This window comes from Trachemys scripta, chromosome 4 (genome assembly GCF_013100865.1).
Source record: "Trachemys scripta elegans isolate TJP31775 chromosome 4, CAS_Tse_1.0, whole genome shotgun sequence".
Classification (NCBI taxonomy): Eukaryota; Metazoa; Chordata; order Testudines; family Emydidae; genus Trachemys; species Trachemys scripta.
The window spans coordinates 106,112,739-106,125,512 of NC_048301.1; the positions used below are offsets into that span (position 1 = coordinate 106,112,739).

At 42.4% G+C, this 12,774-nt stretch overlaps 1 protein-coding gene across 1 annotated transcript in view; it reads left to right on the top strand.

Moving 5' to 3' along the window:
* The first annotated feature begins 2,013 nt into the window (after nucleotides 1-2,013).
* TH (tyrosine hydroxylase) overlaps nucleotides 2,014-12,774 on the top strand; it is a 33,138-nt gene continuing 22,377 nt past the window's right edge. The window contains exons 1-2 of the mRNA XM_034770278.1: nucleotides 2,014-2,117; nucleotides 9,748-9,960. Coding sequence (XP_034626169.1) covers nucleotides 2,028-2,117; nucleotides 9,748-9,960 — 303 coding nt within the window. The 5' untranslated portion in view covers nucleotides 2,014-2,027. The remainder of the gene's footprint in view (nucleotides 2,118-9,747; nucleotides 9,961-12,774) is intronic.

Here is a 12,774-nt window from a genome sequence, read left to right on the forward strand (position 1 = left end):
CTACAGCACTCCACTCAGGTCTCTCTGCAGTGTTACGCTCCCCAGGCTTCCTTGCTGTGAGTCCTACCTTTGCTCCCTGGGACCTCCCTCTAGGATCAATTGCTTGCTTCTGGGGCCAGGTTACATTGACCATACTGGTTCTTTCACTCTACCTTGGGACCACTTCACAAGCCTTCCTGCAGGGTTCCTCAGCTCTAGCTTCATACTCATCATCATCAGCTCATGGTTATTGCTCTCCTCCTGGTTTCCTGGTACTCTTTCCCCTCAGACAACTAGCTCTCTGTCTGTCTCCTCTGCACCCAGGCAGCTGTCATCTATCCCTTCCTCACTTCTCTGGCCCAGGTGTGTTTATTTAAACCCAATTGAGAGGCAGCTATTGAGTCACAGGTGCACTGGACCCTGCTCCCCCATAAAGGGGCCAATTCACCCTCTAACGATGGTATTTGCATGTGTTTAGTGCTAGCAGGTGAAATCCAAAATGACCAAATTCAGCTGAAATGTATTTGTATTCAGTATTGGGACAGATCCTCAGCTGGTGTAAATTGGTATAACTGATGTCAAGGAAGCTACGCTGCCGTACACCCGCCGATGTGCTGGTCAAAAATATCTTTGTGCACTGATACAGTTTTGTCATGCTGTTTGTACTTTCCAATTTAACTATGGTAGATGACAAACAACAAAACTGTAACAGTCAAGAGACATCAAGCACTTTACAAACGGGGCTTATTAAGTCTAGATCTCATTGTGGGAGTACCCACAACACAGCAAACATGAGTGCCATTGAAACCAGCTTGGCAGTTTAGTAGAGAGGCTAAGGACCAGATAGGCCATCAAGACTAGACTATCATCTCTCCACTGAAGACGATCCCTCCCAGCCAGAGTTGGGAGCCCGTTAGGGAGATAACACGAGTCTTACATTGCTGTGGCCCATGTAATTAACAAGAGAGGGTTTCTGGGATACATCCTCAGCTAATGCAAATTGACATAACGCCATTGACTTCAATGGTGCTATGACCATTCACACTAGCTGGCCCTCAGTCTTAAGGCTTGCAAGTCAGCACACAACATTAACACCATTTTTTAAAATGATCAGAAGTTGTTTCCAATAAGTCTTGCCCAAGAGAAAAAGGCAGTTGTAGCAGCACCAAATCCCTGAGGCAGCCCCTCAGCTGGCGTGAATCATCATAGCTCCATGGATCTTCGAGTCATTGGGTTTGGACTAATTACAGCAAACGGAGCAAAACCCTGAATCCTTCTCATATTGTTCCAATTAGATTTCTTAATTTAAAATCTTCCCACTTTCCTCCCAAGGATTCTAGTCTTATTTATGCTGGTTTTATGCCAGTCTGACCCCTTTGGGCCAGATCTTCAGCTGGTGTTAATCAGTGCTGAAGTCAAGAGAGCGGTGCCTATTTACTGCATCTGGAGATCTGACCCTTTTGACTTCAGCAGAATTATTCCTGATTTACGCCAGCGGGGGTGGATGTGAGCTCAGAATCAGGTCCAAAGTGGGCATGCCACATCCTATTTCATTTTTATTATTCATTATTATTTTGTTGTCTACATTATTGTATGGCTGTAGACTAAAAAGGATAGAATGGTCTGGCTCTTTATCTCCCTTGGTTTTATTCTTTTATGGCATTAAAGCACTTCAGCTCAGCGTAGCCCAAACTGGAGAAGAAAGTGCGGGAGAATAAAACACACAGGACCAAGGCGTGAACTCCATTGCAAGGAGGGAGAGAAAGAGAAACAGAGAGCGAAAGCTTTTGGGTGCAGGAGGAGAAGGGCTGATGGCTGGTTTGCAGAGGCAGGGTGTCTGCAATCTTTGTAGCAATTAGATTTAATGGGACAGAAGCGTTTTTCTCCTCCACATCCCCTCCTCCTCCTCTTCTCTCCCCCTCAGGCTAAAGGGAGGGAGGTGGGTAAGGGGAGGGGGGGATGTGAAAGGGTCTTTGACGTCAGACCTGCCCTATAAAAGCCTGGCAAGGAGAGGCAAAGCTGAGAGCAGAGCCAGTACGACAGCAAGGATGCCAACCCCCAACTCCTCCACTTCTTCAGCCAAAGGCTTCCGCAGGGCGGTGTCAGAGCTGGACTCCAAGCAAGCCGAGGCTATCATGGTAAGAACCCTCCCACCCCACCACCACCCCCAGTAATCTCCCGAACGGCTAACGCTGCACAAGGGACTGCAACTATACTAGATGGACTAACAGAATGATAACTTTATTTCTAAAGCATCACTGCACCCTGGTATCTAGGCACTCAGGGTTGGCAAATCATAAATAAAATCCAGCCTAAATAATTCATGCACACAAACTAATATACAATAAATATAAATATTAGAAGACAAATAATCCTAACTAATAATATAATAAAACCGCCCTCTTAAACTGGAATAACTAATAGAGTGAAAACAAGACTAACAAGGAATCCCCAGGGTAAAAATGCACTTTGAAAATCTAAACACTCTCTAGGTTTTATTAATTTCACGGCACTAAGCCAAAGAGCATTCTTCTTTGCCAACTGAATGAAAACGCATGTCTGTCTTTTTTCCAGTGAAGCTACAAGGTGGTGGGAATTCAGGCAAACTTGCTAACTGTTACTATGTAATTATTGCAGGGTCTGCTTCCACCCACAGAGATTTAGGACCCTGCATGCAATATAACTATAAATGAGGGGAAAATAATACTTCATGCTGAGTCTTAAACTACCTTTAAAATTTGAATCCAGGTGAGTTTCAGATACACTGATTCAGTTGGCCTGGCACTAGGGACATGCAGGGCGTTTTAGTTAAAAACAGTTTTGTCATCTAGCGCCAACTGATGTCTCTAGGAGACATTATAGCCAATGAGACAATAAGGCATGCAGCATCTTGTAAGATCAAACCTTTAATGCATAGTCTGTCCCTTTTTGTGGCAGTCTCCCTCTCTGCTAGATGGCTGACTGTTACAGTGGGCAATCAACTGTATGGAACAACTTCCAAATGCCCCACAGTTAGGGCATTATAGGATCTCAAGTGATAGCTTTGATTAGCACCTGCATTTGGCAAACTCAATTTAGTGCCTTCTATGGTTTGTCCCTAATACCAGTAGGTAGGAGATAGTAAATGTTTTTTTTAAATGGATCTTACTGGGTGCAAAGAGAATATATTGAAAATCTGGATTTCAGATAAGTTTAGAGTTTGTCTATACCGTAGAGTATATGTGTGTTTTAATATCCCTTGGCTTTTCCTAGCAGTGCCTGTACCATCTTTTCCGTAGCCGAGTCACATGAGAGCTTCCCCACATAAACTTCACCCCCCAAATTAAAGCTCCCCTCTTTCCTACCACTTTCCAGAACCACAGATATTAGACATGGATAGAAAAGACATTTCTAGAATCACCGATATTTGACATGGAAAGAAAAGAAAGAGAGATGAGGTCATCTATTCAATACAAAATTGTTGTTTAATATTGTGTGTAAAACTGGATTTGACTTCTGATATGTTATTTGCAGGGGATGGAGCTTTCCATTCTCTGCTCTCAGTATTTTGCTGACCCACTCTTGCCTCCGCTCTATGCAATGCTATGTATTTTGTAAAATCAACTACTGTGCAAACAACAAAAAAGTTTCCTAGACACTGTAGCATGCTAGGAAAGAAAGGAAGGAGAGTTAGGAAATGAAGAGGTAAGCATGATTTCTGTAATACACAATCATAGAAAACCATGGGAGTTTCCACATCTCACTTTGGCATTTTCCAACTGGCACATAGGGAACTACAAGGTAGTTAACTCTTAGAACCCTTTTAGAAGAGATGCAACTTGTACCAGCAAAAGAGTGCTTTGGCTGGCGTAGTAGTGAACTCTTAGAACACTGGCACTTTCCAGATTGCCAGTCAAATGAATGCTTAGAAGAACACCCCTCTGTCTATGGTAACAGCAGGAGCTGACAATGAAGGGGCGTTTATTTGGTGCTATAATACAATTCATGTGGGTATTTAGTCTTTAAATGACAAACGTGACATTGAATGGTCTTGTTTATCAGGTATATTAGTGATAGCAATACTGTCTCCTTCATGGCACCCTGGGAAGGGAGCATAGAAAAGCTCACAATGAAATTGTGTTAGATTGTCTCCTTTTGTCCCTTTTAGTGACTCTCTCCCTCCGCCCAAATGGCTAATTTAAAAATTGAGCTGGACTGCTGAGGGGAGCACTTTAAGTACTGTTTTACCAAAGCTGCTGCTCCTGGATTATGATAGACCCCTCCCCCCCACACACACACCTTTTTCACTCCACTTTCAGCACTGAAAAGCTTATATCATACTTCAAGTTATTTCAAAACACCGTTGCCTTCGAAGGGAAGGGGACTTGGAAAAGCTCAGAACGAAATTGTTAAGCTTTAATAACAGATGGCAAATCTGAAATGCACATTTAAGACTCTGTCTTTTCTTTTTTAGTTTATCCTTTTTACTGCACCTTTAGCAGAAGGTTTCCACATTCACATTATTCATTAATCAGATTTATATCAACTGAGGCTCTGCCCCTGCATTTTTGCTATTTATTGAGTGGGCCCAGATTTTTAAAGCTATTTCGATGTTGCTGTGCTTAGCATCGCAACATCTAACTGATTTAGGAATCTAAATCTCTTTTTCAAAAGGGATTTAGGCACTTAAGAGTCTAAATCTCAGAGGCAACTGATGGATTTAGACTCCTATGTGCCTAAATCCCTTTTGAAAGTGAGATTTAGATTCCTGAATCATTTAGGTATTGTGATGCTGACCGCAGCAACATCTATATAGTTTTAAAAATCTGGACCTGTATTTCTGGAACAAGCTGTCATCTTGTTTCAGTGTTTTAACATCCTGTCAGTGATCTGTTCCCTGTCCCACATACGCACTCTGTTCTAAAGGAGCTGTTGCATTTCCTTTATTATGATGATGATCATGCAACAGGACCCTACTGTGCTTGGTGCTGTACAAAAACGGAACGAAAAGACAGTGCTTGTCTCAAAGCATTGAGGATCTAAGCCTTGTCTACACTAAAAAGGGTTTGACGATATAACTGTACCGTCAAACTCTCTTACGGGAGATGCAGCTTATACCAGCAAAAAAGTGCTTTTGCTAGTATCGTTTATATCAGTACCTGAACAAAATAAGCTATACTGGCAAAAGGAAATAATGACACAATAAAGATCAGTATGCTAGGCTATAGTAAATGTTCTTAACAAGTAAAATCCTCTCTGTTTCCTAGATTCTTGAAAATTATAAGCAGGGAGAAAGCTAAGTTGCTGTGGTTACTCAAACTCAGAAGGCCATACTCTGGCATCTTTACTCACACCAAGTCATCCCGCTGAGTTGCCACAATTTCAAAGGGGCTGCTGGAGGAGTAAAGTACCACAAAATGTCAATCATGGATTCACAATCTAGTCCAGAATAAGCAACTTGATGCTTAACAGAACAAAAGTAATGTTTTTATTGTAGTAAGAATTCTAAAATACATGAGATGAACTAATCTGCAAGCTGATTCAAAACACACCTTTCAACAATGACTTCTAACAAAAACAAGCATTACTGGGAGAACAGTCAGTGTGGAAAGAGGAATCAATTTTGTTTGTGTGTATCTAATTTGCAATTGGTAATGAAAACCCTCTGCAACTGTATTGAGTTACAACTTAACCTCTTTGGGAGTGAATAACATTCTAAAAAATAGCAAAAAGGAGGGTAAAGAGAGAGAGAGAGACCAGTGTGATGGAAAGCTAGCAAACAGACGGAATAGAGTAAGCCGTGGAGATAGCAGGCAAATATTACCTCCCCCAGACCCTTCCAAACAAAATCTAGTATCTTGTTAACTTACCCAGACATACTAGGTGAATGTTCAGGTGACTGCCTGCCAGCTGCTAGGATGATTCTACAGTTCTTTCTAGTAGCCAGATGTAGAGGAGGAAAGGAAACAAAACGGATTCCCTTTCGATGCAGTGCAGTTTGCTGCACACCCGTGAAGCCAGCCTTAATCATGCAGAGGAGGAGGTGTCATGTAGTAAGTTTTAGCAAAGCTGCAGTGTCAATGTCTGATTATGTTGGGGACTGAACGCCAGCATAACTCACCGAATGGAAGCAACTTGTGTCAAGTGGATGTTTATCAATGATCTGATCTGCTTATTCTAGTCTGATTTTCATACAACACATGATCATGCTTTCAGAGCCCTTTCCAGTTGTCCATTAGACTCTGTGATTTATATCTGTCATACGTGGTTCTTTCCTTCTTTCTCTTTTTCTCTACTCAGCCAAAGCTAAAGTTTGTTGAACTTCAGGGCACAGGGCAAGATGCAGCTTTTTGTTAAAGCATTGCTTGACTTGGACCATTGAGGAGGTGATTTGTTACAGATGGCAGGTGTTGCACAGGGGTGTTTGTTCCATCTATCGCAGGAAATTTAAATTAATTTGATTAACTTTAAACACTTCTGATGGTATTTAAACCGGTGCTTAACTGCTTCCAAAATGGGGATGCTTTCTTCAATTGAGATGTAATATATTTGTTAGATGAGTTTTCTGTTTGGACATGAACACATACCCAGTCCTTCATACCCATTGTGGACCTGATCATGCAGATAACCTGTGATGATTTGTTCAAATGTGTGTGGTTTATACTGCAAGGAACAAACGTGTGACAAGCTTCAAATATCATCATATAAGGGAATCTATAATAAAAAGTACTAGGGGTAGGTGCATGGGTTGATGTATACAAATATGCGGCACAGAAAACTATATAAGTGCTTGTGTTTAAAATATCAGAGGGGTAGTTGTGTTAGTCTGGATCTGTAAAAAGCAACAAAGAGTCCTGTGGCACCTTATAGACTAACAGACATATTGGAGCATAAGCTTTCGTGGGTGAATACCCACTTCATCAGATGAATGTGTTTAAAATGTGAGAGGAAACCTTTGAGACTGGCTTCATAAAAGATGCATGCATGATTTTAAAAGTAAATACACCTGGGTAAGTGGAGGAAATTAAAAATACAAAAAAAGGCTAAATGGTAGAGCTGGTTTAAATTTTGCAAGAATTTTTTTAAATTTTCCCCCAAAACCTTTTGGGAGAGCTATGGACATTTTTGAAATATTTTCAATGGACACTAACTGAAAAATGTAGCCATCTGGGTTTTAGTCTCTTGGTGTTAGTCTTCTTTGTGTTTCTTCATAAGTCGTGTCTTCTTTTTGTCATGCTCAATTGTCATCATTCATCATCAGGTTTGGGGGAGTGGTTAGGATGAGTTATATGGTAGGATTCTTTTGACAGTTTAAAGGGGTTTTTTTATTTTGAAACCTTCCGATTGTGATGTAGAAAATGTTCAGTTTTTTGAAGGAAAAAACACAAATTATCAACGAGAGAGAAAATTTCTCTATTATGAAAATAAATGGAAGGTAAATGCTTTCAAATTTGTTAAGAACTCTTTTTTCAACAGGTGAGTGAGGTTTGCACCTAGCTCTACTAATTAAATGAAGGCACTTGAGTAGGTGGGGAGAAAAAGGAAATGAGAGATTTTATAAAGCTTTAAAACCAGACTTTAGTGTATTACCACCCACCTAAGGAAGCTCACATATACCCCTCTGTAGGGGGAGCAACATATTCAGTGACTGTTTATTGTATGCAGGACTAATCTTTACTAGTCCTCCTGTTGGCATATTCAACATATCTGGAGAACTATGGGGGGGGCAAACCTCAAAAAGTTCAGAGATTTTTCAATACAAGAGGAAAGAAGGGCTTGTGTTTGAGGTCCTGAATTGGGACTCAGAAGAACTGGCTTCAGTTCCTGCTCTGTGACAGATTTCCTGTGCAAACTTGGGCAAGCTACTTAAGCTCGCTGTGCCTCAGTTCCGGATCTCTAAAATGGGGATAATATTTCACTTCTCCCAATCTTTGTCTGCCTTGTCCATCTAGATTGGAAGCTTTTTTTAGGGTAGGGACTTTCTTACTGTGCTTGTAAAATGGCTAGCTAAATTGGGTCCTGAGCTGAGTTGGAGCCTCTAGGTGCTACCGTCATACAAATAAAAGTTTCCATTTGGAAAAGCACCCAAAAGTTTGGGTTATTGTCACCATCTTATCTGAACTAGACAAACCTGTTATGCCTGCAAACATGGGCTGGGAACAGGTTTTCTCAGGAGCTCACAATGCTTCCTGTTTCCAGCCTGGCCAGAATAGCTGAAATAACTTTTCTTCTTCTACTCTTCCCTGCAATCAGGGAGCTCAGAAATAAAGAGCATTTCAAATGTGGGGTGAAGATTCAGTTTGGTTTTATTTTATTGCTTAGCCTATTCGTACTCTGTTGCTAAGTCTTGCCCTGGGAAGGAGGTATATTACCAGCAGTGTGCTGAGGCCAGGCTGACTAGTCATGGCTGGGATGGATTTACAGCTTTTCTGGTCAGACCAAACAAAGCATCATGAATGTATGATCCCATAATGAGCAGTAGACACAAGCAGGGCCGGCTCCAGGCACCAGCCTGGCAAGCAAGTGCTTGGGGTGGCCACTCTGGAAAGGGGCGGCAGGTCCAGCTATTAGGTGGCAATTCGGCGGACGGTCCCTCACTCCTGCTCGGAGCGAAGGACCTCCCGCCGAATTGCCGCAGCAGATCGCGATCGCGGCTTTTTTTTTTTTTTTTTTTGGCTGCGTGGGGCGGCCAAAACCCTGGAGCCGGCCCTGGACACAAGCCTGGTAGGAGTTTACAGATGGACCATCTCGCTCTCTTATAATCCAATTAGGGCCATTTCAGATGGATTTTAAACTATTATCTCTGATAAGAGTGGTGTTTAAAAAAAAAGACAACCAAGGGAGCCTATAAAAGATGCTATTTGCAGGCCAAAAAACTACACAGACATACCCCTGCCTCAGTGTTTGGGAATGCGCATAAGACACACACACAAAAAACAGATAGATCAATTTCTCTACTGGTGTAAATGGATCTAGCCCAATTACATCAACAGAGAATGGAGCCCAAGATCTGTTTTTGGTGGCAGTGAATAAGAGGATCATAAGTAAAAAGTGGTTGGGTTGGCATATTCGCTCTGCACTGGAACCTACCACAGCATGAGAGGACTAACCCAGTAAGGCATTGGGAACCTGTGATTCCCATTGAAAGCAATGTGAGTTGAAGGTAGGCACTTGCGAGATCCGGGCTCCTGCCTCCCGTAGAGGCCAGGGTTTAAATCAGTGTGTCTCAAAGCTCTAGAAGAAGCTTCTTTATCGTGAAACAACATACGAAAACAATAGAATCCATAGTGCCCATAGCAAAAATCCAGGCTTAACCTTAGTAATACAAGAAATACCCTCTTTTGGTTAGCTATGGTAGGGAGTCTAAACTGGGGAATCTGAACTGCAAAGGTGACGTGCCTCAATTTGCATCCAGAAGAAAAGGAGTGACTCACTAGGAGCTTGATTCAGTCAATGGGCGACTTTCCATTGACATCAATGGGCAAGAGATCAGGCCCTACTTACAAAAATGTCTATGACTGCTCTGCCACCTGAATTATTTGGATCACGTTTTGCAGTGGAACAGTTCCAGTATCTGAGTACACTTACTGCCAAATTCAGAACCTTGAAAAGAACGTGGACCCAGACTGAGGTTTGCAGAGCCAGATTGCTCTAGTTGTCTCCAATAAGAGCTGCTCTCTGCTAGTCCTGCAAGGAATGTTACAATGGGGATCAGGTGGTGGGAGTCCCATTGTTCCTCGGTTGTCTTAAGGAGAAGATTGCTGCTTTTTAACTCTGCTCTCCTTCCAGTCTCCACGGTTCATCGGTAGACGGCAGAGCCTCATCGAAGACGCCAGGAAGGAGAGAGAAGCTGCTGCAGCAGCAGCAGCTGCCACTGATGCTGCAGAGTCCACAGAAACAATTGTTTTTGAGGAGAAGGATGGGAAGGCCATGTTGAACCTTTTCTTCATGCTTAAGGGAGCGAAGACTTCATCCCTATCCCATGCACTTAAAGTGTTTGAGGTGAGCGGCTAACCTCTTGTACTGCACTCAATGAAAACTGCATTTGATGTGGGTGGAAGGTCTGTTACTGTAGCATGGGGGAACACTGCCAACTCACCAAAATTCAATTGGATAAGGGTCTAGTTTAAAGCCTCCCTAGTATGAATTATTGATTTAATTCTTCAGGACTTAACTGGATGAATTCAAATATTGATGGTTACATTAACTTAGTAGTACACTCTATTCATTTACTGGTGTCTCTATCACACTCTTTCCCAGGGAGACCAATACGAATGAGACAGACCCTTTGCCTGACAATGCTGTGGTTGTAATTCCAGGCTCTGGAATTGCCTTTGATTGAACATTGCCCATAGTGAGCCAGTACCCAGCACAACTAAACTGCGGATTTGTACTCACCTCTGATTCTCATGGTGCCTTCTAATGACCCGCACTCTGCACTGTTGTCCACCTTTATGGCAATCCCTGAAACACTTCAGAGACTGCAGAGTTTGGACAGATTGCAGATGAACCATGCAGCTCCCTCACATAGTCACCCCCTCACTCAAAGCTCTGCCCATCTTTGAATCATATCCCCACTGAACTTCAGCCAAAGTGACTGGACCAGCTTCAGCATAGTGCCCATTAATGTCAATGATACCTACTTACCCCAGGGATGAGTTTGGTCCATAAACTTTCAAAAGTTGCATTGATTTCCTTCATTACTGCATCCTGAATATGCCCGTGACAAGAAGCAGTTCTTACCACTGTATACAATTGCATAGGGAGATGATAAATAATTGGGCTTTCCCAGTCAAAAGTAGCATTATCTATGATATTGGTACCATGGATGGAAGCTCACCTAGGAAAGTGCTGCTTATTTAGCCAGTCATCAAAGATAATGACTTGAATTTATATAGTACTTTTCATGCAGAAATTTTCAAAGCAGATTACAAATCATGAGCCTGAGTCTCTTCATTTATATTGGTTTAATTCCATCGTCTTCTGTGGTGTGAATGAGAGGAGAATTCAGTCGTATGTGCATGTATGTGTGTGTGTAACACCTTAGTCCCCAGTGAAATGCAGCCACTTCTGGGGGTGAAACCTGACCACCATTAACAATACACAGCAACACTGCAAAACAGCTGAAGACAGGTAGAAAAGAAAAAATATTCAGTTGAATTTGTGTGTATATGTGAGGGGGGAGTTTAGTTAGTAATTACCCAAACTGAAATTTGATCAGGACACCTCCTCTAATCTTATGGAAAGCCACTTGGGATCTTTAAGGACTGCAAGTGGCCTTGTATCTCTTGTGAAAGGATGGGTGGAAGCAGGATAGAAATGTACCAATTTACAATATTTAACACTGTGTTCCTGTAGCATATTGCCTTTGCAGTGGGATCTGTGGACCAGAAGTGCTCCATAAGGCAAGCATTTGAGAGCCATGCTGGTCTTGGTCACAGTTGCTGTCTCTTTCCAGGAAGTTTGCGGCTGTCAGAAAAGACTCAGAAGCGCATCAACAACAGATTTCAAATGCAATTTACTACTTCTCTGGTATGAGATGCAAAATGATTCTCATCCCATGAATTTTACAGGGTCCTGCACTTAGTAGATGTGGGTGATATTTATTTTACACTGTGTGTGTGTGTGTGTGTGTGTGTGTGTGTGTGTGTGTGTATAAAATATATTCCAAAGAAGCAGAGAACAATTTAAAAAGTCAAGCAAGAACTCAGGGTGGCTTTTATTCAAATGGCACCTGATTCCTCTTGGGGCAATTTACTCACTGCATGAGGAGCTCTCTCAGCGGAAGCGCTCTCTCAGCTTGACACAGAGAAGTTTTTTTTTTTAAAAAAAGCCACAAGCATGTCAAGTTACAACAGGGGAAGATTCATTTCTCAGATCCCTCTGGCAATGCAGGTACAAGATATGAAAACAGACGGGTGTAATGACATTTGCCTCATCATGAAACAGGCTGCAGGGAGACTGGTTTCACTCTGCTGTATGCGTTGCATGCAGCCAACACATAGGTAATGCAATCAGACCTGTCAGATTAATGCTAAGGTATTGATTATTGGGGGACAATGTAATAGAGAGGTGGGTAGGTACATTTAAAAACATGGTCCTAAATTGAATTTATCCATGACATTGCCTCCGTTCCTTCTTCTCGTTCTGCCTCTGATTAACTAAAAATCACACCCTTTCCTCTACTGAAGAACTCAGAGATTCGGAAAAGACTGGGTCATCACCCAGAGAAATGGGTTTGCAAGGGCCAGATTTCCCTGTACCAGGGAAAATATCCAGGAAGCAGTCAGAACCCTCCTGTGGATGCAAAGGGCCAATCCCCCTTCTCCACTCTTTATCTCTGAGCGAATTAAGTGCTGGTGAAAGATGCCAAATCGATATCCCTGAAGACCAAGCAGTGCTCAGGTACAGCATGGGCAGCTGCAGAGCAAGCTTGCCATAGCATCCCTCTATCCTTTCCCTTTGCCCTAGCTGGAGGGACCACCTCTAGGACTGATATAATCTCAGTAGTCATTCCCCAGTTGTGGAAGTGAGCTTGATGACATCAACGTCTGTCCCCAGGACTGAGGCCACCAAACTCATTTCACATAGGTCATTCAACAGCAATCAGATTTACTCTCAGTTGTTACCAACCTAAGGCTTGACTCAATCCTGTGACCTAGAGGTGAAATCTTGCTCATGGCACCAGCCTCCCCATCTGCTTCCAGATTTTGTTATGGAGTGGGACATAGGCTTATCTATTTCTCCCTCCTTCTTCCTTCTGTCTAATCAGAGACTGGTTTAGCTGGTCCAACTTGGTCTTTTTTGTGCCACTGC